General features: G+C 39.2%; 1 protein-coding gene across 3 annotated transcripts in view; it reads left to right on the forward strand.

Annotated features, from left to right (window-relative positions):
- The window catches only part of AGTPBP1 (ATP/GTP binding protein 1), a 205,896-nt gene extending 179,962 nt beyond the window's left edge, over window positions 1–25,934 (forward strand). For all 3 annotated transcript variants that reach the window (XM_011945894.1, XM_011945892.1, XM_011945893.1), the window contains one exon: window positions 25,191–25,934. In XM_011945894.1, the coding sequence (XP_011801284.1) occupies window positions 25,191–25,368 (178 nt within the window). In that variant the 3' untranslated portion in view covers window positions 25,369–25,934. The remainder of the gene's footprint in view (window positions 1–25,190) is intronic.
- Window positions 25,935–26,392: the final 458 nt, after the last annotated feature.

The following is a 26,392-nucleotide window of genomic DNA, read 5'->3' on the forward strand; positions in this document are numbered from 1 at the left end:
TAAGTGCGATGTGGTGCTGAGAAGAATGTATATTCTGTTGATTTGGGGTGGAGAGTTCTGTAGATGTCTATTAGGTCCGCTTGGTGCAGAGCTAAGTTCAATTCCTGGATATCCTTGTTAACTTTCTGTCTCGTTGATCTGTCTAATGTTGTCAATGAGGTGTTGAAGTCTCCCATTATTATTGTGTGGGAATCTAAGTCTCTTTGTAAGTCTCTAAGGACTTGCTTTATGAATCTGGGTGCTCCTGTATTGAGTGCATACATATTTAAGATAGTTCTTCTTGTTGAATTGACCCCTTTACCATTACATAATGGCCGTGGTTTCTTCTGATATTTGTTGGTTTAAAGTCTGTTTTATCAGAGACTAGGATTGCAACCCCTGCCTTTTTTTTCTTTTGCTTTCCATTTGCTTGGTAGATCTTCCTCCATCCCTTTATTTTGAGCCTTTGTGTGTCTCTGCACATGAGATGGGTCTCCTGAATACAGCACACTGATGGGTCTTGACTCTTTACCAATTTGCCAGTCTGTGTCTTTTAATTGGAGCATTTAGCCCATTTACATTTAAGGTTAATACTGTTATGTGTGAATTTGATCCTGTCATTATGATGTTAGCTGGTTATTTTGCTTGTTAGTTGATGCAGTTTCTTCCTAGCATCGATGGTCTTTACAATTTGGGATGTTTTTGCAGTGGCTGGCACCCGGTTGTTCCTTTTCATGTTTAATGCTTCCTTCAGGAGCTCTTGTAAGGCAGGCTTGGTGGTGACAAAATCTCTTAGCATTTGTTTGTCTATAAAGGATTTTATTTCTCCTTCACTTATGAAGTTTAGTTTGGCTGGATATGAAATTCTGGGTTGAAAATTCTTTTAAGAATGTTGATTATTAGCCCCCACTCTCTTCTGGCTTGTAAAGTTTCTGCCAAGAGATCCACTGTTAGTCTGATGGGCTTTCCTTTGTGGGTAACCCAACCTTTCTCTCTGGCTGACATTAACATTTTTTCCTTCATTTCAACTTTAGTGAATCTGACAGTTATGTGTATTGGAGTTGCTCTTCTCAAGGAGTATCTTTGTGTTGTTCTCTGTATTTCCTGAGTTTGAATGTTGGCCTGCCTTGCTAGGTTGGGGAAGTTCTCCTGGAAAATATCCTGAAGAGTGTTTTCCAACTTGGTTCCATTCTCCCTGTCGCTTTCAGGTATACCAATGAGATGTAGATTTGGTCTTTTCACATAATCCCATATTTCTTGGAGGCTTTGTTCATTTCTTTTTACTCTTTTTTCTCTAAGCTTCTCTTCTTGCTTCATTTCATTCATTTGATCTTTGGTCACTGATACCCTTTCTTCCACTTGATCAAATCGGCTACTGAAGCTTCTGCATATGTCACGTAGTTCTCGTGCCATGGTTTTCAGCTCCATCAGGTCATTTAAGGACTTCTCTAGAGTGGTTATTCTAGTTAGCCATTCGTCTTATCATTTTTCAAGGTTTTTAGCTTCTTTGCAATGGGTTCGAACATCCTCCTTTAGCTTGGAGAAGTTTGTTATTACCGATTGTCTGAAGGCTTCTTCTCTCAACTCATCGAAGTCATTCTCCGTCCAGCTTTGTTCCGTTGCTAACGAGGAGCTGCGTTCCTTTGGAGGAGAAGAGGCGCTCTGATTTTTAGAATTTTCAGCTTTTCTGCTCTGGTTTCTCCCCATCTTTGTGGTTTTATTTACCTTTGGTCTTTGATGATAGTGACGTACTGATGGGTTTTTCGTGTGGGTGGCCTGTCGGTTCTCAGATCTCAAACTCGGTGCTGGGAGAACCACTACTCTCTTCAAAGCTGTCAGACAGGAACATTTAAGTCTGCAGAAGTTTCTGCTGCCTTTTGTTCAGCTATGCCCTGCCCCTAGAAGTGAAGTCTACAGAGGCAGGCAGGCCTTCTTGAGCTGTGGTGGACTCCACCCAGTTTGAGCTTGCCCGCTGCTTTGTTTACCTACTCAAGCCTCAGCAATGGTGGGCATCCCTCCCCCAGCCTCACTGCTGCCTCAGAGTTTGATCTCAGACTGATGTGCTAGCAGTGAGCGAGGCTTCATGGGCGAGGCCTCATCATACTCTTTAAGGGAACTGTGGCGTAAAAAAGGTTAAGAGCTCCTCATCCTTATCATTGCATATATATAAAAATACAAACCAAGCCAGGCACGGTGGCTCACATCTGTAATCCCAGCACTTTGCAAGGCCAAGGTGGGCGGATCACTTGAGGTCAGGTCAGGAGTTCCAGACCAGCTTGGCCAACATGGCGAAACCCCATCTCTACTAAAAATACAAAAATTAGCCCAGCATGATGGTGTGTGCCTGTAGTCCTAGCTACTCAGGAGGCTGAGGCAGGAGAATCGCTTGAACCCAGGAGGCAGAGGTTGTAGTGAGCTGAGATCCTGCCACTGCACTCCAGTCTAGGTAACAGAGTGAAACCATGCCTCAAAAAATAAAATAAAATAAAATAAAATAACGACAACAACAACTAATAATGTCCAATTACATATTCAGTTTTCTTTTGAGATTTTACTGTAGCTCTTTCTCCTGTTTATTGATGTAGGAAACTAATCACTTTTTCCTCCATGCTGTCATTCCTCTTTGTCTATCTCAGATGAATTTTTTATATACTTCTGACTTTTCCTTGACTTCTGTATCCTGACACTTTTGAGGATTAGTGGTTCTCAATCTGCGTTTGTCTGTGTTGCATGATTATATTCAGATTATGCATCTTTGGCGAGACTATCACGGATACTGTGCGCTTCTCATTGCATCTTATCGTAGAACGCAGTTTTAATTTATTCCATTGCTCAAGATGTTCCCTTTGATCATTTAATTAAGATGGTATCTGCCAAACTTCTCCATTATGAAGTTAGTTTTTTCCTCTTTTATAATTAATAAATATTTTTATGGGCACGTACTTTGAAACTGTCAGTATTCCATTTTATCATCCTACTTTTAATTTATTCATTTATGTATTGGGTTTATGATTTATAATTTTAGTTCAGTGAGTTTTAATCTATTGCTGTCATTATTTATTTTGATGCTTAAAATTTTCCTGATTTGGCCCCTTCAAACTTCTGTATGTTTTTTATATGTCCCCATCATTCTTTGAGGATTTCCTTGCTTTTTGGCAGAACAAGATTTCCCAGGCTGTCATTGCATGTTCTTTATCTCAGTGTTGGAATCAGTCATTTCTTCAATGCTCCCTGATTCCTTTTGGTGGAAAACAGTATTTATATGTAAGCCTCGGTGCTCGTTGTTATTTATTGCTTTTGTGATGTTACTGCTCTGAAGTCCTCTCAGTGGACAGAGCTATAGAATATATTTAAGTATTTACATACATGAATTAATATGTATGTGCACACATGCATATACATGCGTGCTCAAATAAAGACAGACATAACCTGAAAATTCTGAGTTCACAGTGATATGTTCAATTCTGATTCTACACCTAAGGGTTAAGTCTAGTTTTTAAATTTTAAATGTCTAATTCCCTTCCTTAACAGTGAGAAACCTGGCTGTCATTATCTTGAATATTTTTTACTTATTCGATCAACCTGCCTGTGTGTAACTAATCTTCTATCTCACTGCTCTCTCTCGGATGCCTTCCTCACCCTGCTTAGGTTCCAACAATCCAAAGGGAGGGAGCTTTTTAAAAATTATTTTTGTAATCTCAGTGTCTGTCATGTAGTAGCTATTCATTGACCAATTATGTTCTATTAATGAGTCATTATGTTTAGGTGTTTATTGCAAACCTATTATGGGCAGAGTGTGGAGCTAGAATCTCTGCAAAAGTAGGAGAAATGGGAAATGAGAGCTCACGTCCTGAGGGGAGCCGATAGTATAATGGAGAAAGCACAGTTTATGTTTGTGAAGTGGCATGATGGTGTTATAAAAGAGTACAGAAATAGCAGTTAAAAATTACATAGACATTTGGAGAAAAAGAGTGACTGAGTGAAGTCTGGGTTTATCTGGGAGAGTGTTTCCCAAGTCATTAGGTTTTAGGGTAGGGCTTGAAAGGTAATAGTAGATGAGGTTTGGTAAAGAAATAGCAGCTGAACGTGAAGGAAACAAAGTTAGCAATGGAAAATACAGTAGCCCCCTTATATCCTTGGTTTCACTTTCCATGGTTTCATTTACCTGTGGTCAAACGCAGTCCAAAAACATTAAATGGAAAATTCCAGAAATAAACAGTTCATAAATTTTAAATTGCATGTTGTTCTCAGTAACGTGGTGACGTCTCCTGCCATCCCACTCCATTCCACCTGGGACATGAGTCATTGTTTTTGTCCAGTGTAGCCACACTATAGACACACTCTACCCTCCCCCTGCACCCCTTAGTCACTTAGTAGCTGTCTCAGTTGTCAGATGGAAAAAAACAGATATATGGGGTTGGTACCATCCACAGTTTCAGGCATGAACAGAGGGGTCTTGATCTTGTCCTGTACAGGTAATAGGGGACTTCTGTAGACTAGGTAAGGTGGAAAGACTTATCTGGAGCTTAGAAAAGTTAAGGCTGAAGAAAACATCGGAGGAGCAAGTGTTCAGTTCTTTGCTAATGAGTAGAGATTTTATAGAAGAAGAAATAGTAATTGTACGTGTCTTTAAGTAGGGAATGATAAATGATCCATCCTACACGAAAAATGTATTAATTCAAAACATTTAGAAGCTTATAGTAGCCTGGTACTTCTATGACGTAAGCACCAGCTAATGTGGTACTCTGAGGAGAGTGGCGGCTGCAGAGCGATCTGGAGTTGTTTTTTGAGGTGGATACTTCTGGTGTGATATGACACACTACTAGCGTACTGCTATTCAGTTTACGCTGCTTCTTAAATGTAAATTTGTTGTTGTTATTGTTTTGTTTTTCATGTAATACAGATAGAGTAAATAAGGGGGATGAGGGAGCTTCTGACTGTGAGATGAAGATGAAACTAGCCAGCTTTATAATTTCAGATCAGATCTTTGGTATATACTTGTTGCTTTTAAGCCTGCTTTCCCCCACCCAATACAGGTTGGCAAAGCTTTTTTCCTTAGTTACTGCTACTTATTATTTTAATATCTTATTTTATAGTAATTGCTTATTCATTCAGCTATTCTTTTTCTTGCTCTTGGAAACTTTTCAGGAATAAGTGCAAATTCTTGTCATTATTTACATTATTGGTAATGTGATGTGGGGGATGTTGTACATGTTTCTTATCCTTAACTCCTTCTCTTAGCTGTTGATATTCATCCTTCAGTTGTACTCTGCATCAGTGATCACTAATAAAAGTTACTTTGGTAACAACAGCCATAGTTAATTAACACAGGTCACTTGGGTTTATTTGTTGAGTGGGAAACGGGTGGTGTGTTCATAAACTTTCCTTTGAGCATTTTTTCCTTCATCTTCTTTTGCTTTTTCTCCTCTTCCACATCTCAACTTACCTGCTTTCTGTGGGTGATATTCATTCCTGTGACTTCACATTCTACCTGTATGTTGGCAACTCTAAAATAGTTACAATCTTCCAGACCTGTGGATCCGTCTTCCAACTTGCTTATGTACACCTGGACACAAAATTAACTGGTCTAGAACTCAGCTTGTGACTGCTGCTCCCAGAGCAAACCTGTTCATTCTTAGCCATCCCTGTCCACCCAGATGCTCGTGTCTTATTCTTGGCATTTTCCTCTTTCTCTCTTACCCCAACCCAATCCATCACCCAGAACTTTTCGATTTCTCTTCTATTTCTCAGAGCATTCATTTCTCTCCATCTCCTTTACCATTACAGTAGTCCAGGCTGCCATTACCCTTTGCCTGGACGACTCCAGTAACCTTCTGACTGGTCTTGCTCCATGTACTTTACTTCTGGTATCCTCCACCTTCTTTGCGTGCACTGGTCACTCTCGTGCTTAGAAACCATTATCAGTGTCCCAGGTGTGTAATGGAATATATCCATTGTCAGAGTCTCTGAGGTCCAGCATAAGCCACCTCCACCTTCCCCTTCTCTTTCAGCTTGTCCTACTCTCACTTTGTATCCTTATCACTCTTAACTGCACTGACCACCCTTGAATTTCAGAGCAGTGCTTCTGAACCAGCTATGGCAAAGGACCAGTTTCTGTTTTACAACTTTTTCTGTACCGATACTTGAGTAGAAATGCGACGAGAATGAAATACTATGAAAATGGAAGAGAGGACCCCAAAGAATACAAATATGAGCTCTAATTTCTTATTATTAGATTCACCATACCTATAATTTCTGTGTCAAATTGTTATAAGGGTTTCTGAACACTTCATTTCAGTTTCTGTACTTTTGTCACCATGGGCCAGTAACAAAGAGTTTGTGGACCACACCTTGAGTAGCCTTATTTTAGAACAGATCAATCTCTTTGTCACTCTAGGGTCTTTGCATTTTTGGTTTTCTCTACCAAAATGTCTGTGCCTCCACTTCTTTAAGATTGTATTATTATCCTCAGTCTGGTTCAGTTTCAGTACATTGTGTTTAGGAGTAGACTTATTTTTAATATACCTTGCTTGACACGTAATAGGTACTTTTAATTTGAGGACTCTTGACTTCAGTTTTGAAGTTCTCAACCACTTTCTCTTTGAAAATTGCTTCTTTATCATTCCCTTTATTCTGTTCTTTTAGAATTCCTGTACTGGAATTTCTCAGTCTGTTCTCCATGCATATCTCTTAACTACTTTTTCATGTTTCCTTTTCCTGCTACAGTCTAGGTAAATTCTTCAGTAGCATTTTATAATTCACCAACTAGTTCCAGAATTTATCTCCTGGGAGATTTTTATTTTAATGACTATGTATTTCACATCTAATTTGCTCTGTTTTGTTTTTGCATTTATTTCACATTTTCTTTCTTCTTTTTTTTGAGACAGGGTCTCATTCTGTCACCCAGACTGGAATACAGTGGCACAGTCTCGACTCACTGCAACCTCCACCTCCCAGGCTCAAACGATTCTTCTGCTTCAGCCTCCTGAGTAGCTGGAATTACAGGCAGGTGCCACGCCTGACTAACTTTTGTATTTTTAGTAGAGACGGGGCTTCACCATGTAGGCCAGGCTGGTCTTGAACTCCTGACTTCAAATGATTCACCTGCCTCAGCCTCCCAGAGTGCTGGGATTACAGGCCTGAGCCACCACACCCAGCCCTCGCATTTTCTTGTTTATCTTATGACTGTTATTCTTTCCTTCTTTGAAGACCCTAAGCACTTTCAAAGTCATTTGTAGATTGTGCTGTTTATTTTTATTGTGTTGGTAAATTCATCCACTATTTCTCATGATCCTGTAGTTTGCAGGCTCACTTTGAGTAAGAGTCCCCCACTCCCAGGCCTTTCAAGCCTCTCCCCGTAACCTTTTAATGATTTTGTGATTCCTTCTACCTGGCCCTCTCAGGGCTCCAGCACAAGTTTATGGTAGCATGATACTGACATTTCAGACTTCCCATCCTTTAGTGATTGGGGATTTTCCAGGACAAGTCACTGAGTTCATGAAAGTTCTGGCTGTGATTCCCTCTGTCTTTTTTTCTGACTTTATAATTGCAATGCTATAAAGTCTTTAGCTTTAGGCAGAAGTCTCAGCCTTATTTTCTCAGCCTCCTTTCTAAAGTGGGAAGCCTTACTCCAGCTGCTGCCTTCACAAGTCTGAATTTAGCTGCCTGCCTGTAGGGCACTTTGTCAGCCTCTCTGTTGCCTTGAAGGAGCTACTGCTGCCTGCTTTTGGACCTGGTGGCACACCCATGACCTGACTTCGTGATTCTGTTCTTTTTCCGGTCCAAGGAGATATATATCTCATTTCTATATGCATATGTGTCATTTTTGTCATCCTATTTTGTATTTTACCTAATCATTGCTCTGTCTTTGGGACAGGGATAACAGGAACCTGAAAGCATGTACTTTTCTCTACCAGTTTTTTTTTCTTTTTTTTTTGAGACAGAGTCTTTCTCTGTTGCCCATGCTGGAATGCAGTGGCATGATCATAGTTCACTGCAGCCTCAACCTCCTGGGCTCAAGCAGTCCTCCCATCTCAGCCTCCTGAGTAGCTGGGACTATAGACACATGCTAATTTTTTTTTTTTTTTTTTTTTAAGTGGAGAGGGAGCCTCCCTATGTTGCCCAGGCTGGTTTTGAACTCCTGGGCTCAAGCAGTCTTCCCACCTCGGCCTCCCAAAGTGCTGGGATTACAGGCATGAGCCACTGTACCTGGCTTCAATACCAACTTTTAAGAGAAGCCTTTTGCTCACACTTTGCCTAGCTAACTCCTAGTTAACCCCAGAGACTATCTGTGCTCTTTAGTACTGCATAATGTGCCATTCATGGTACCTTGCAGTGTGTGCCAGTCACATATTGTGTTATTCAAATAAGAGGTAGGTAGCTATGTAAGATTTAAAAATTCAATTGAATTAGATTTCTGGGAATAGCACTGTCTTATATGCCCTAATTAATCATGTAAGCACATTAGACTTTATCCTTTAGTCATTTGGGAGTTTTAAAGCCACTGACAAAGAATGCCATTTTACCTGAAAGAAGTGTATGCATTTTTTGGAAACTGTGAAGGTGGAGGCAAGAAAATTCTTAAGGAAAGTGTTTGGAATCATTTATATTTGAGAGGAGGATGAGTGCTTCAATAAGAATAGTGAGGATAAGGGGCAATGATTGCTTGAGGAGGTAGTATTAGGTAGCATTGGAGGGTCATAATGAGGAATATGGAATCAGAGTAGGGGAAGCCACATTTCCAAGTGTAAGTGAAAAGGGTAAATGACAGTATTAGAGATGGAACTAGGAGACCACTTAACTTTTACTACGATCAACCCCCTGTCCTTTTCTCTTTATTGTCTGTGCTCTTCTGGATCCCTTCTTTGTCCTTATAATTTTTAATCTATTTCGTGGTCCTAATGTGAAACTGAGGTATCAAGTTAATGAATATAAGTTCCCCCAACTTTTTTTTTAGTTGAGTTCACCCTTTTATAATCTTTCAAATCCATCTTTCCCTGCCAGAATTTTGCTTAATTCAACCTCTATGCAGTGTGGATCGTGTTATTCCACAAATTAGCCCTCAATTCAGTTTTATCCTTCTTGGTTTTACTATTTCCCGAGATACTGTATCTGTTATAAATTAATTTATTTTCATTTATAGGCAATGTATATCAAATATGCTTGATAATTGCAGCAGTAAGAATAAATGTTTACATTAAATGTCTTTTTCAACATAAGTAGTAACTCATCGACAGATGTTATCCTAGTCTGCTCAGACTGCTATAATGAAGTACAATAGGCTGGGTGGCTTATAGATGACAGAAATTCATGTCTCACAGTTCTGGAGGTGGTGAAGTCCGAGAGCAAGGCAACAGCAGATTTCGTGTTTGATAAGGGCCTGCTTCCTCGTAGGTGGCCTTCTTCTCACTGCAACCTCACGTGACAGAAACATCAGTTCATTACCTTTCATCCCTGTTCTCATCCCAAAATTCATGTCCTTCTCACGAGCAAAATACGTCATTTCCATCTCAATAGCCCCAAAGTGTTCGCTTATTCCAACATTAACTCAAAAGTTTAAAGTCCAAAGACGCGTGTGAGTACAGTCATGAACCATTTAACAATAGGAATACATTCTGAGAAATGTGTTGTTAGGTGATTTCACCATCGTATAACTATCATATAGTGTGTTTGCAGTAACCTAGGTGGTATAGCCCATCACACACCTCGACTATATGGTCTAGCCTATTGCTCCTAGGCTACAAGCCTGTACAGCATGGGACCGTATGGAATACTATATATAATTGTAACACAATTGGAAGTATTTCTGAATTTGAACATATTTGAATATAGAAAAAGCACAGTAAAAATATGGTATTGTAATTGGGACCACTGTCATGTATGCATGACATCGTTGACTGAAACATCATTGGAGCATATGACTGTGTCATCTAAATCAGATATGGGTGAGATTCAAGATATAATTTGTCCTGAGGCAAATTTTCCTTTAGCTGTGAGCCTGTGGAATCAACCAAGTTAGGTGCTTCTAAAATACAATGGGAGGACAAGAACAGGACAGACATTTTTATTCCAAAAAGAAAAAGGAGTGACAATTCTTGAGCATGTCCAAAACCTGAAGGCTTGAAAATGATCTTTAGCTGCATTCTCTGCTCTTCAGGCCCACTGGGGCTGCCGTTCCACCTTCTGGACACACTCGAGTGGGGGCTCCATCCCTACAGTTTTGCTGGCCAGTGGTTGGATTCCTAAGCCTCCAGGCAGTCCTGTCCCCATGGCTTTGCTGGGCCTTGCCCTGGTAGCAGCTCTTTGCGGTGGCCTTGCCCTTGTGGTTCCTTGCCTGGGTGTGCCTATGGCTCCATCCTTCAATATCTAGGTGGAGGTGGCCATGCTCCCCAGGCTGGTGAATTCTGGGGCTCAGCAGAGACAGCACACATGGATGCTGCCAAATGCCTGCGCCCTCTGCAATGGTGACCACTGCATGTGTACCACACCTGGACCTTCCAGAGCCTCACCTTGTGCTGCCGAGGAGCAGGGTGCCAGACTGCAGGGAGTGGAGTCTGTGAGCCTACAGGTACAGGCGGCTCCTCTTTTGAACCACTCTGATGATCTCTGAATTGCCTGTTGGGGAGAGTGGTCATTCTTTTCTTGTCTTGGACAGTAGCTCCTGGCACTGTTTATTTGATTGACTGTATGCCTTATCAGTTGGTCCTTTGGCTACACCCTTGGTATTCTCTCCCAAGCTCTCTTTCTTGTTTGTTACAATATAGACAGGGTGAGAGTTTTCCAAATTTTTAAGTTCTGCTTCCTCTCTCATGAACGATTCCATCTTTAATTTCTCTAGTCTTGCATTTTACTTTAAGCAATCAAGAGAAGCCAAGCCATACCTTCAACAGTTTGCTTAGAAATTTCCTTGGCCACATATCCTCATTTTCATCTGAGACCTCATCAGAATGGCCTTCACTGTCATATTTCTACCAACATTCTATCAGGATTATTAAGTATTCTTTAAGAAGTCTGAAGCTTTCTCTGTAGCTTTCCTGTTTTCTTTTTGAGCCTCATCAGAATCACTCTTTATGGGCATTCACAGCCACGTATCCCTTTTGTAGCACGCACCTCCATACTCTTACAGCTTTTACTTACTACCCACTTCCAAAACTGCTTCCACATTTTTACATGTTTATTACAATAGCACCCCCAGTTCTTGGTGTCAATTTCTGTCTTGGTTTGTTTGATCTCCTGTGACAAAATACCATATACTGGGTACCTTATAAAGAACGGAAATCTATTTCTCACAGTTCTGGAGACAGAGAATTTCAGAATCAGGGCATCAGCAGATTCAGTGTCTGGGGAGGGCCTCCTGCTTCTTTGATGGACAGTGGTCATCTCACGGTAATCTCATATGGCAGAAGGGGTGAGGGATCTTGATGGGGTCTCTTTCATAAGGGCACTAATCCCATTCAAGAGGGCTCTGCCGTCGTGACCTAATCACCCCCCAAAGGCCCACCTCCTAACACCATCACCTTGGGAATTAGGGTTTCAACATATGAATTGGGGTGGGAAGGGGGATGTAAATATTCGCCCAATTTCAGATATTATGTAATTATTCTTTACAACACTGAACCATCAGGTTGTTGGCATGTAACATTTAAGTTTGTTTAAATAAACTAAGAAAAAGGTAACAGACTTGTTCAAAGTGAATCTGTGATAATTATGAAAAATAAGTCACCAGTCATTCCATTTAGTTTCTACACCATTGCTTTATTTGGTGAAAGATAAATTTAGTCTTTTAAATAACAATGGAGATTTAAAAATTAGGTGTAAATTAAACAGAGCTTAAAACTACTAATCTGTAAAATTATTTTCATTGGAAAAGCTTGAAACTTCTGAGTGTGTGAGTTAATATTACAAAGTTGACAGAATCTTAACCCTGCTGGTGTTACTATGTATGTAAGCTATCTTTTTATTATTTGTTTTTAGCCTTTTGTGTCTTTAAATTTAAATATGTCTTGTAAGCAGAATATAGTTATTCTTTATCAGTTGGAGCATTTCGTTCACTTACATTTATTGTAATTATTGACATATTTAGGTTTAAATCTACCAGATTATTATTTGCTTTACATTTGTTCCATCTGTCCTATTTTTTTTTTCTTTCTTTTAGATTGGTTGATTTTAGATTTATATTGGTTTTATTTTCTTAACTGATTTTAATAGACACCTGGCATTACTTCATGCAGTCTCACTTTATCAAACTCTTAACATAAAATTGTAGTTTTGGGAGGCTGAGGCGGGTAGATCAGGAGGTCAGGAGTTGAAGAGCAGCCTGGCCAAGATGGTGAAACCCTGTCTCTACTAAAAATATGAAAATTAGCTGGGCGTGGTGGCAGGTGCCACCTAGCTACTCGGGAGGCTGAGGCAGAGAATTGCTTGAACCCGGGAGGCTGAGGTTGCAGTGAGCTGAGATTGCACCACTACGCTCCAGCTTGGGTGACAGAGCGAGACTCCTTCTCAAAAAAAAAAAAAAAAGTACTTTTATCTTTTTTTGGACAATACAGGATTCTTAGAGCATGTTAAGTCCATTGAACCCCCCTCAACATACCTGTTGCTGTTGTTAGATACTTTCAGGTACTGTGAGTATTTTTAACTTTATAGATATTATTGTTTAATGCAGTCATTAGCTCTCGCTACACATTCCACCCCCTGATCTTTTTTCTCTTCATTTTTTCCCTACATTTTGGGTTTTATCTGAGATCATTTTTCTTTTTCCCAAAGAACACTGTTATCTCTTCACCTTTACTTGTGAGGGATATTTTCACTGGCTGGAGAATCTAGGTGACATTTACTCTCTTTCCGTACATCAAAGATATGATTCTGTTGTCTTCCATCTCCACTGTTGGGATGTCCAGTTAGCTGTTCGTCTTATTGTTGCCCTTTTGAAAATGGCCTTTTTTTTTTTTTTTGAGATGGAGCCTTGCTCTGTCGCCAGACTGGAGTGCAGTGGCGTGATCTCGGCTCACTGCGATCTCTGCCTCCTGGGTTCAAGCAATTCTCCTGCCTCAGCCTCCCAAGTAGCTGGGACTACATGCGCGCACCACCACACCTGGCTAGTTTTTGTATTTTTAGTAGAGATGGGGTTTCACCGTGTTAGCCAGGTTGGTCTGGAACTCCTGACCTCGTGATCTGCCCGCCCCTACCTCCGAAAGTGCTGGGCCTGACCTCGTGATCTGCCCGCCCCTACCTCCGAAAGCGCTGGGCATGGGTCACTGTGCCCGGCCGAAAATGGTCTGTCTTTTAAGGCTAAGTTGCTTTTATGAATTTCTCTTAGTCTTTCATATTTAGGAGCTTTACATAGATAGGATTTTCTTTTTATTTTTGCTTGAGGTTCCCGAAGTTTCTTATATTTGGAGCTTCATGTCTTCTATCAGTTTTGGGAAATTCTTAGCTATATTCTCTTCAAACATTGTTCCTGCCTTCATTACCTCTCCTTCTGGGACTCCGTTTATGTTTACATTAGATCTTTTCACTATATCCTCTGTGTCTTTTATTCTCTTATGAATAAATTTCTGTCCTTTCTATTTATAGAAAATAGATTTCTATCTCTTTGTGCTTTCTTCTGGATGTTTTTCCTAACCCACCTTCTGATTTACCCATTCGTTGTTTAGCTGGGTGTTATCTGACATTAAATTTATCTTTTTAATACTTGATGTCATTAATTAAGGGGTGGGGGTTAGGGAAAAAATCTATCTACAAAGACTCCCTAGGGAATTTTTTTTTTTTTTTTTTTTTTAATTTGAGAAATATTGCCTTAGGGGCATAAGCCAGCATTTGGGGAGCTCAATAGGTTTTACTTTCGAGCAGACTTTGACTTGCGCTCCCCACTTGCACCCCTATTTTCTGGATTGTACTTCTGCTCCTTCTGCCTTTTGGCCCTATGTGCGTAGCCTCTCTGAAGCATCTTTTGAAAGCCAACTTCCCATCTTTGTGAAATAGGAGATGGGCTGAAGAAGAGACTTTGAAGGTCTAGCTCCTCTTTATAAATCTTTTAGCTGGTTCTTGTTTTCAATTCCACCCTAAAACCCATTTGTGAAAAATAACCACTGTCTCCAATTGCTGAACTTTTCTAGGGCTTTGTAATGTAAATCAGCATTTTTTCCCCTTGATTTCTCTCCCTACTGTAGGTACTTAGCAAAGTGAAGGAAGTTGGAACTCAAGACCATTAATTTCATCCATCTGCCTCCACCTGTCTCCATCTTCCAACATTTTGTTGATATCTCTTGTTTGCTTTTGATACTGGTAGGCTGGAGGGGGTCTCCAAATGCTGATGGGACCTTGACCCCAGCCAGTGTCTGTGTCCAGGCTGTTGACACCAGCATGCCAAGGAATTGAAGGATGAGTCAGAAAATAGTGAAAATACAGAGATGTGTTGCAAAACAAAAGTACACATTCAAGAAAGGGGACTGTAGGCATACTCAAGAGACAGTCCCACAGTGGGGTCTGGGATTTTTATCTTTTATCTTTACGGTTTCTTTAATCAAAAGGTGGAGTATTTGTGAAGATAACTGGAAAAAGGTGGAGATTTCTCGGAACCGATTTCTCGGAAGTGCCACCCACTTTTACACCAAATATGGGTGTACCTGGAACTGTCATGACACTGGTGGATGTGTGACTTAGTATGTTAATGAGCATATGATGAGGTCCTAGGTGAAACCTAGGTCAATTCCAGTGCTGTGTTGGGTCCAGTTGGTCTTAGCCAGGTCCACAGCCTGGTTTTTCAGGGTCTTATCAGTCCCTAGTTTCTGCAGCCATTTCAGCAGTTTCTTTTTGCTAGTCGTGTGAAACTGCTGCCTGGAATTTTCTGTTCTTCTGTGACCACCCTGTATTATTTCTGTCTCATCGTTACCTCCTCTTGAAATTATTTTCTCCCTATGAATTTATCCTTAAAAAAAAAAAAGTTATTATACTTTTTTTCTGTCATCATAGTAGTAATTAAGAAGGGATCAGAAATAAATGCTTATGTTAGATCCTCTGTGTTTACCAAAAGTTATAGATAACTTTCTTTCCAATAATGTTTGTTGTTGAATATTCATTACGTTATATATTCCCAGGGCATTTATTGGTAATTACCAAACAAAAGTCATTTTAATTTTACCCATTTGTGTTGTATAATAAAAATTCCATCTGATGCAACACTAAGTCTGCATTACGTTTTTCCTGGGGTAGGTGTTTCTCTTTCAGGTCAAAGCTGGAAATACTGGTAGGACTCATAAAAGCAAATAGCTATAGTATTTTTGTGCTTAGCAAAAGGCATTTTTATTTTATCTATTATCTGAACGATTAAACAGATGTAAATAGCTATCAACTTAGTGATTGTTAGTCTGTAAGACTTAGCTGTATAAGGAATTTGATGATTGTAAAGATTTATGGATATTTATATTTTTGGTAGCCTCTTGGAAGAAGAAGTTTAAGTGAGACTTCAAAATAAGAATGTATCAGCATAAGGAAGAATACATAGTGTTATTCATGTTAGAAAATAATGTATATTCTTTAATTGTTGCTGATTGTAGCATTCCATATATTCCTGATAAGATCAAGTTTTTAAATCTGTGGTTCAGATTTAAAAACATTGTAATGGTTTTGGGGTCTGTTTGTTCTATTAGGTATTAAGAGAGATGTTTTCAAGTTTCCCCTATCACTGTGAACGTGTCCACTTTTCCTTTTAGTTCTGTCAATTGTTGCTTTATGTATTATTATAGTAGATGTGTAGAACTTTTGAATCATTACATCATTCTGGTGGATTGATCCCTTTATCATGAAACGTCTCTTCTTTGGTAATGCTTCTTGCTTAAAAGCCTGCTTTGGTTTACATTAGTGTAGCTGTCCTAGTTTTGGTTGGTTAGTTTTTGCATAATGTATCTTTTCCATCCTTTTAGTCCCAGTTTTCTCTTTATATTTAAGATAGGAATCTTGTATGTATCATGTAATTGTATTTTATAATCCAGTTAGTCATCTTTGTCTTTTAATTGAAATATTTACTCCATTTCCATTTAATGAATTACTAATACAATTAAGCTTGTAAGTTACTATATTTGTTTTCTATTGGTTTCACTTGTTTCATGTTTTTTTTTCTCGCCTTCTTTGAGATTAATTCAAAACATTTTATTGTTATTCCAGTTTTGTCTCTCTATAAGCTTGTTCCATTCTCTTTTACTATTCTTTTACTGGTGCTCTAGAGATGACAACATGGATATTTGGTTTATTAGCGTATAATAAAAAGTACTCTTCTTGCCTCTTCACAGACAATGCTAGGACCTTGGGATGTATTCTACTCACCTTTTCACCTTTTGTGTTGTTGTCATATATTTTAATTGAACTCTATATATTTTATTTTATTATTTTTTATTAGTATTTTTTAAACTTTTAGGTTCAGCGGTACATATGCAGGCTTGTTACATAGGTAAATGCATGTCACAGGGGTTTGTTGTACAGATTATTTCCTCACCCGGGTACTAAGACTGGTTCCCAATAGTTATTTTTTTCTGATCCTTTCTGTTCTCCCACTTTCCATGCTAAAGTATGCCCTAGGGTTTGTTAAACTGAACTCCATATCTTTTAAATCTAATTACATATTATTAATGTTTTAGTTAAGTCATATTCACTTATATTTACTGTTCTGTTCTTCATTTCTTCCTCTATTTCTGTGTTTTGGTTTAAGATTATTTTTCTTTTAGTGCAGGTCTGCTTACAACAAATTATTTCCATTTTTATTTATTTGAAAATTTTCTTATTATTTCACCTTCACTTTTGAAGACTGTATCTCCAGTATAGAATTCTAAGTGGGTCTTCCCCCTAGTGCCACCTCGCCCCCCTCACTGGCACTTTAAAGAGACCACTGCATTGAAATTGAGCTTCCATTGCTTATGCTGAGAAATCAACTGTCTTTTTTTGAGATGGAGCCTTGCTCTGTCGCCAGGCTGGAGTGCAGTGGCACGATCTCGGCTCACTGCAATCTCTGCCTCCCGGGTTCAGGTGATTCTCCTGCCTCAGCCTCCCAAGTAGCTGGGATTACAGGCACGCACCACCACAGCCAGCTAATTGTTGTATTTTTAGTAGAGATGGGGTTTCACCATGTTGTGCAGGATGGTCTCGATTTCCTGACCTCAAGATCTGCCCGCTTCAGCCTCCCAAAGTGCTGGGATTACAGTCATGACCCACTGCGCCTGGCCTACTGTCTTATTTTTTTACTCCTTTGAAGGTAATGAGTCTTGTCTGGATGCTTTTAGGTTTTTCTGTCTCTGGTTTTTAGCAATTTTGCTATGAGTGCTAAGAGTTGGTTTTCTTTGTATTTATCCTACTTGGGATTTGTAGCCCCTCCTAAATGTGTGATTTGAGTCTTTCATTGTTTTTGGAAAATTCCCAGCCCTTAGTTCTTCAAATGTTGCATCTGCCACATTCAGTTCTCCTCAGCAGGTTTAATTTATGTGGAGATTTAAGTTTTCTATCCTTTTTTGCTTTCTTCCCTTCAGTTTGGACATTTTCTACTTACCTATCTCTTCTTCACTAATTCTCTTTCCAACTCTGTCCGAAAAACAGTTTTAGACCTATCTTTGAGTTCTTAATTTCAGTTAAATATTTTTCACTTCTAGGCTTTCCATTTGATTCTCTTTAAATAGATAATAGATGGTGAAATTCTTCATTTCATCGTCTGTTTAGACATATTAATTATAGTTATCATTTAAAGTTCCTGCCTGAGAAACCCCGTACTGAACTACCTTTGGGTCTGTTTCTGTTGAAATACTTTTCCTGTTTCTGTTTCTTAATATGTCCGGTAATATTTGGTCAAATGCCAGGTATTATGTATAAAAACTTCAGAGGCTCTGGATATCTTCCCGCACGGAAGATTCATTTTATCTTCTCGTAGGCTTTTAGAGTAGGGCAGATTGCCTCAGTCCAGAGAGCCACTGAGTTGCCTTAAGGTAGGGTTGCAAAATGTGTGAAAGCTCTTTTAACTCTTGGTTCACCCCTCCTCCATTTGTAAGCTGTAGCCCTCCAGAGGTCACAACTGAAGGCCTAGGCTCCTCCTCTCCCCAGCACCACAGGACTACCAGAAATTTCTGTTGCTCACTTGTTTTTCTTTTTGTTTTAGTTATTTTGCTGCTTTATGTGTTGGTTTTTAGCCTCTTCTACTATGTAATTTAAAAATTTGTCAAATGTCTTTAAGGGAAAGCTGTCAAGTGTTGAGGTCACATCTCTGCACCTCCCTTCTTTCAGGAACCTTGGCAGCTCTGAACTTCAGTTTTTGCCTCCAATCCTTTGAAATTGCTGAAAGCTCTGATGACTTCTCTGCCTCTAACAGCTGCCCTTGCTTGGCCTGGGTTCCACTGGACTTTGCCCCACGCACCTTTTTTTCTTTGCTGATTTTGCTTTGTATCCTTTCACTGTAATAAGTCATAACTGAATTCAACTATGTGCTGAGTCCTGTGAGTCGTCCTAGCAAATCACTAACCCTAAGGTGGTCTTGGGACCCCTGATGAGCATGTTCATTCTCCATTTCTGTAAAGGTTGGTTATCCCAGAGGTTCTAATGTTCTGCTGAGAATGATCAGAGACAGATGGTTTTGTGATCCTTTTATGGATGTGTGCAGCTGAGGCTCAGAGAGAGAAATTTACCTGAGGCCATCCCATCTAGAAATTCCTGTCAGAATCAGGAATTGGATTGAGGTCTAACTCTAAAATTCACATTCCTTTATTGTATCTTGTATCCCCCAAGTATATAACCAAAATTACTAGAATATAATGGTTTCAATTTTTGAAATGCTCTTGTGTAATTTGGATAATTTAATCATTTAACACTTTCATTATGTGTAAGTAATGTTTTAAATCAATGGCAAAATAAGTTGGAGTTTAGCGACATAGTTAATTGCCGCTTCCCAAAGCCAGTTTAGTGATACAGCTGCTCCTTGACTTACAGTGGGATTATGTCCCGATAAACCCATCGTAAGTTGAAAATACCGGAAGTTAAAAGACCATTTCCTATACCTAACTACCAAACATCATAGCTTAGCCTAGCCTACATTAAACATACTCAGAACACTTAAACAGTAGCCTGCAGTCAGGCAAAATCATCCAAGGCAAAGCCTGTTTTATAATAAACTGTTGGATATCTCAAGTAATTTATTGAGTATTATACAGAAAGTAAAAAAGCAGAATGATTTCGCACCATTGTAAAGTCAAAAAAATTTAAGTTGAACTATTACAAGTCAGGGACTGTATTGTTCTTTTCAACAAAAGTACAAATAAATTAGCAAATTTTTTTTTCAAATAGACATATTCTCTCACTGGATATTCTGTACACTAGTTCTGTGTGTATGCATGTATGTCTATATGCTGTAGCTATTTAAGCCTGACAGAAATTGTTACTTGCATTTTCTACGATAACTTTGTTTACTTTGTGATATTTTTAGGAGATGCTGTATTTATCTCTCACAAGATAGGAATAAAATTTTGTAAATTATATAAATGAAACATCCTCTGGTATTTGTGCAAATAGAAAGATTTTCTTTCACACTAAATCTGACATTTCAATACAAGAAAATCAGACACAATCAGCAAGTCACAAATGCTGATAATTTAGGCAATGGCATATTTTTCTGCTTGTGCATCATTTTCAAAAATTTTCCCCCATGATATTTTATTACGCTATCTTAAAACAGGTGGGTTATGCTCAAGAGTTCAGAGTGCAGAGTTCTGAGGTGCAAAGGTAGATGGAGTATTTTTCATCCTATTGGCTTGAAACAGGCCATTGCCTGGGTTCTTTAGGAATTGAGAAAGGTTGATTTACTGTTTCTTGAACAAGATAGGTTTTATTATTGTCATATTATGAACTCAGCAACTTTGTAAGATGGGTAGGACTGATATTGTTATCTCTGCTTTACACTGAGAAACCTGTGCTCGGAGAAAGGAAATGGCTTGCTTGGGGTCACACAACTGGTAAATACAGTAGAGGCACAACCCAGAATTTCCAACTCCATGGGCAGTGTTTTGCTTTCGTTGTGCCTGTCGTAGGTGATGGAGCTGAGGATCTACGTTCTGGTGTCTTGGATGTCAAATCAGCTCTCGTGGAAGGAGATGGCGTATATTTGAGGGAGATGGTGAATTTTTTAGGTTTAGTTTTGTGTTACACTTAATAGCTTAACGTGAGGGTAGCCAGAAAACTTTCTGAATCTGCATAAAGTAAAATTTTTTTCTGTTCTCTTTAGAAATCAGTTGAAATTATAAACCTTTTCTGCATCATAATGACACCATACAGCAGAGAATTTCAATGTGTTCATCCTGTGAGGAAGGCTCTTTGGGTGAAAAGTTCAATGTTTTTCTTGAAGCAGCATGACAGTATTTGGTTTTGGACTAAAATGCTGTTTTCCCTAAGATGAACTATTTCTTAATTGCTTTTGGCTTAGTCTATTCAGAGTAGAAGGATGGATGTTAAGGCAGGTGTACACAGGGCAGCTGTCAGAGAAGGAAGCAGAACAAGCCAGAACGAGTAAACTTATGTGAAGAAAATGGGGGAAGCAAGGAATTGGTGGCGTTAAAACAAAGTAATCATGATGGGAAATAATTAAGTACTGGTTAGACTTTTTTTCTTATGATTGTAAGAATTTTTGGACTGCTATCTGCTTATTTAAAGCGATTATTTTATAAACATAGGGCAAGTGACCTTGAAGTCTTTTTCTTAAGTGAAGGTTTTGTGAGAATCATAGGAAATAATGTCTATGAAAGCATTTCCTATGTTGTAAAGTGCTCGAAACATACGTTGAAATTATTAATAAAAGCAAAGATGAATTGCTGTGATTGGTCTTGTGCCTTGAAGTTTGTTCACTAAAGTAAAATCTGTGGGATTAAAATTGAGGATCTTGTCAACCTCAAGGCTTTTCATAAGGAGTTTAGCAGACGTTTATTGAGGTGCCTGCAATGTGTCATGCCCTTCTGGAAGCTGACAGGAGGCACTCAGATGGCTAAGTCACAGTTCTTGATCTTACAGGTGCTTGTGATTTAACACTGAGATGATAGGCACACAAATGAGTGGTTTCAATTGCATCCATAAAGTGATCAGATAGAATGTGCAAGGTACAAAGGGGATATAGAGAAAGGACACATATCCCAAGATGAGCTTTAAGGACGAACATCTGCAGATGAGACTGAGCTGTGTTTTGAAAAAATGAGAGTATTTAGGGGAAGAAAGATGTGAAGTATACCTGGATTTGTCCATTATAAAGGTGTTCCTTTGTAGCAGCTGGGTACTTATAAACTGAGACTGGGTAATTTATGAAGAAAAGAGGTTTAATTGACTCATGGTTCTGCAGGCTGTACTGGAAGCATGGTGCCACAGTATGCTTGGCTTTTGGGAAGGCCTCAGGGAGCTTTTACTCATGGTGGAAGGCAAAGCAGGAGCAGACATGTCACATGGCGAGAGGGGGAAGTGCCACACTCTTTTAAACAACCAGATCTTGCATGAACACAGAGTGAGAACTCACTCATTACCATGAGAGGCTCCAAGCCACTCATGACCCAAGCACCTCCCACCAGGCCCCACCTCTGACACTGGGCATTACATTTCAACATGAGATTTGGAGGGGACACACATCCAAACCCTATCAATACCTTATGCAGAGGAAACAGTGCTGGTGAAGGCTTGCAATATGAAATGTGAGGCATGGAGTGGTCAGGATATTGAGTGGCAGGACTTGCTTTGTAGCAAACTGGTTTGCATGACTCTCGGAGTGACTGATACCGAGCATACTGGAAGAGGATTGGGCTTGGGGAGAACAGTGAGTTCTCCAGATGCTACATTTGAGGTGCACGTGAGACAGTCATGCAACTGGCAAGTCTAGGCATCTACAGAAGTTCAGTGGAGAAGTTGGGGCTAGAAATTTGGATTTGGAAGTAATCAGAATACAGATTAAAATAGATGAACTTGTTCAAAGAGGGGATGCTTATAAGAGCTGTTGGCTAAGAAAGCATTTTTATAAATACAGTGCCTAGGTTTGAGGAATACATAGAGGATGAGGAGCACATGATCACCATTGAGAAGGGACAGAAAGGAATTAAGCGAACTAGAATAGAAGGGTATATCAGAATTTTCACCACCATGAAGCACAGTGGAAAGAGCTAGTAAAAATGGACTGGAAAATGGTGATTGGAATAGCAGTCTGAATGCTGGTTTTAGTGAAATATTGGGGGTTGTAATCTTCTGTTTTTCTCTTTCCCCTGTCTCTATTTATTTCCCTAGCTCCTTCAAGATCCCCTGATTTCTCTCTCTCTCTCTCGCGTGCGCGCGCACACGCACTCACTCTTACACACACTTGTGCATACCTCTTTCCACCATAAACTTCCTCCTTTTTGCACACTCAGCCTGACTGATGTGCCTGAGCTAGCACTGGTTGGCCCATCACAATAACTCAACATGTGCTGTATACTTCAGCTCTAATGTAGACCTTAATGAAGCTGTGGCTAGGAACATGATTTTATTAGCACCTGGAGAAACAAGAGTCAAATATTAGGGCCATTGTGGGTTATAGGAGTGGAATCAGAGGAATGGACCAGTTCCATACTCTTACGAGAATGGGTGATTTCAAGAAATGAATGGAGTTCTTCTCATGGTCAACATGATGGATGAGCCAAGATCAAGAACTGACAGGATCCGATTATTTTCCTGAGCATTTCTTGTAAAGATGCTCCTTTTAATTTTCCAGGTGCTTGCTTTCCAGGTTGTGCTACTTTGTCTTAAAAGTGCCCATCAACATCTGATACAAACATTGCTGTAAGATTCCATACTGTCAGGGAGCTTATTTAGCTCCATCCTGGGCATCCTTCTTGCTCCTAAATCATACTTCTGTCATTCTGTTTCCTCATTGACTTCAGCTTATAAGAGTAGGCTTTTTCTGTAAACGCTTTCCTTTTGTTCAAATTGATTAACTCTCTAATATTCAGTTTCCCATGGAGAGTGAGATCCTTACTCTGATTCCAGTGCAGTGGCTGGGCTCCCAGCAACCAGTTTCACTTATGCCAAGTCTGTTTTCAGATGGGAAAGGCTGGAATTCCGCTGTCCATAGATCTCTTGAACAATGCGTGCTTCCCTGCCCACCTACCCAACACGTGGATTTTGTGTTCTCCCTACCTGTGGGGAGACGCTGGCCACTTCTTGTCTATCTGGAAGCAGCCTCTGTAGTGCTGGGTGGTTTCCCCAGCCCCTGTGCTGGCACAGTGCATAACTTCTTAGTATGTGTCTCTTCCTCACATTTCCATGATCATTTCTTCTTGTTATGACTGTCTCCAGGAAGAAAATAAGTATGTGGCAAGGGAAGGCTTGTCTTTTCTCCCTTCCCTCTTTTCCCCTTCTTTGCTTCAGTTAGTTTTCCATTTATTCTAAGAATCACCTGAGACTCCTCTGAGAATTTGACATACAAACTCAAGGAGGAAGAATGAATTATTGTATTTCAAAAGAAACATGGTAAGTCATTTTAAAAGTCCAAATAAGGTCAGGCGCAGTGGTTCACGCCTGTAATCCCAGCACTTTGGGAGGCCAAGGCAGGCAGATCACTTGAGGTCAGGAGTTCGAGACCAGCCTGGCCAACATGGTGAAACCTCATCTCTACTAAAAATACAAAAATTAGCCAGGTGTGGTGGCGGGAGCCTGTAGTCCCAGCTACTTAGGAGGCTGAGGCAGGAGTATTGCTTGAACCCAGAGGCAGAGGTTGCAGTGTGTCGAGATCACGCCACTGCACTCCAGCCTGGGCAACAGAGAAAGACTCCATCTCAAAAAAAACAAGAACAAAAACAAAAACAAAAACAAACCCACAAATAATCATTTCTTTTAATCTAACTTGTTTCTCTAAAGACCTAACAGATTCATACTAAATATTTTAGTTGCAAATTAAAAACTGTGAAATTGTTCTTGTGAGTGTTAGGTATGTTGTTGAGTCTCACACAATCCTCCAAGCCACTCAGCCTGATTTATTTGGACTACTGTATCATATTGCAAGCTCTGATCTTTTAAGAGGAAGTTTGCTACATTAGATCAAGGTGGTTTTGCAATGTATTTTTCTCTTTAATGAGCAAGATTAAAGCAAGTATAGGAAAAAAGGTACTCTTGCCAGATAAGTCTTGCAAACTTCTCAGAAAATTAGAACCATATAATCTATTAACTTTCCCATCCCACCTTAACTTCCAGATATCTGGACTGAATTTCATACTCAGTTGCATGAATTCTCTCATTTTAGGTGCCTAATGACATCTGCTTCTCTCTTATTTTAACAGATTACTGTTCCCTTTTCATTGTCTGATTTTATAGGTTTTAATTGTATCAGTTATAGGAAATCCTTTTTGGAAACAGGTGGGAAATAAACAAACATACATCTATATGAAATTAAGGTAGTTTTGGGCACTACCTTAGAGATTTTGAAATGTTTCTGTAGTGTTTCTTTGATATTGTATGTGTGGGGGGGGGTGTATCTCACAAATGGGGAGATATCAGAATAATGTGATATTTTTCTAGGAAAGAATACGTTACAGAACCTAGTAGAAAAGTTGTCTCAGTCCCAAACGACTTACTTCATGAAATATTTAGAAGCACTTAGTGCTTTTAAGCAAATGTCTTATTCTGTGTCCTTAGGGAAAGTAATTAATCTCGGTATAGAGTGTTCACTTGTTTTTCATTTTTATTCTTGACCTACGGAAACTCGGGGGGTGGGTACATGGGCTGTTTTTATGGCAGCTAATCACTTTATAGACTTAGAGTGAGTGGTTTTAGTGCATTGCCCGAGAAGCCAATTAAATGCTCACAGTTTCTTGTAAGGACTGTTGAAATTATATTTGCCTGATTTACAGTGATTAAAGTAGAATTTAAAAATAAATCTTGGCTTGCAAATTGATGAAGTCTTTCAAAGAAATAACCTGATGAGAGAGTTCACTGTTTTTTAAGCTATCTAATGTTAGGATATATGTCGATACTCTTGTAATATAATTAATAATTCACATTTCACTGCTTATTGTCAATACAAGGAACTTTCACTTATTATAAATCTCAACTTGTTCATTTGGATAAGATTTTTAAAGTTAATGCAGCTTTTATTATGTTGGAATCAGAGTCCAGTATGGTGAAATAATCTTACATTAGGACCTTAAGACCTAACAAAGTCTTGTATGTTCTGTGTGTTTTGGCTGCAGCCCTACCACTTACGTTTTGGATGAAGATGAACCTCGATTCCTTGAAGAAGTTGATTACAGTGCAGAAAGTAATGATGAGTTAGATATTGAGTTGGCTGAAAATGTAGGAGATTATGAACCTTCTGCTCAAGAAGAAGTACTTTCTGACTCTGAATTATCAAGAACATACCTACCTTGAGCCCGCTGCCATCTCTTGTTAACCGCAAAGAAGAAATGGAGTATCTTGGTTTTTATTTCACAAGAAACTTGAGAGAAATGAGTTTATACAGAGCTGACTCAAAAAGACAAAAAGTAACTTGGGCCAGTTTGGTTTCAAGACAATAAATATGTTATTAATTAATGATAAAATTGGCACTTGTTTTATTTTAGATATTCAGTGCACTTTATGTAGCATTGAATGATCAAATATTGGATTTACCTTTAAAACAACCTGAATATCATTGCATGAATTTTTATCTCCCTATGGCTATATCCTGCATCAAATGGATAATTTTGAAGTGTGTTCAGAATATAAAATTGAAATTTTAGAGTTGTTGAAAATCCTGAGTTGTTGAAAACTAATATATATGTACATGGATTTCTATAGATGTGTTTGTTTAGAAGTGGGTAGATATTGAAGATAAGACTGTTCTTCAGAATCATGTTAACTATTGGGTTGTGACTGAAGTAATCCAGGGTTTGCCTTGAAACCATTACATTCTACATTTACCAAATTAAACAAATAAAACTGTATTAAATGTTGCATTCATTTTGTCATCTTCTTTAACCAGCTCAGATTATTTGATGTATAGAACTTTGTGAGAATGTGATAAAAACCCAGAATTGGACACAGTGATAAAAAGTTGCTTTTAAGAAAGTTGGCTGGGCATGGTGGCTCATGCTTGTAATCCTAGCACTTTGGAAGGCTGAGGTGAGTGGGTCACTTGAGATCAGGAGTTTGAGCCTGGTCAACATGGTGAAACCCTGTCTACTAAAAATACAAAAATTAGCCAGGCGTGGTGGCACGCGGCTGTAATCCCAGCTACTCGGGAGGCTGAGGCAGGAGAATCACTTGAACCCAGGAGGCGGGGGTTGCAGTGAGCGGAGATAGTGCCACTGCACTCCAGCCTGGGCGACAGAGTGAGACTGTCTCATTAAAAGGAAAAAAATAAAAGCTGAATATGCTAGTCTTAAATTTTGTTATGATAGAGGTATACCCACAC

The sequence above is a fragment of the Colobus angolensis genome, unplaced genomic scaffold, assembly GCF_000951035.1.
Source record: "Colobus angolensis palliatus isolate OR3802 unplaced genomic scaffold, Cang.pa_1.0 Scaffold246, whole genome shotgun sequence".
In the NCBI taxonomy this organism is placed as follows: Eukaryota; Metazoa; Chordata; class Mammalia; order Primates; family Cercopithecidae; genus Colobus; species Colobus angolensis.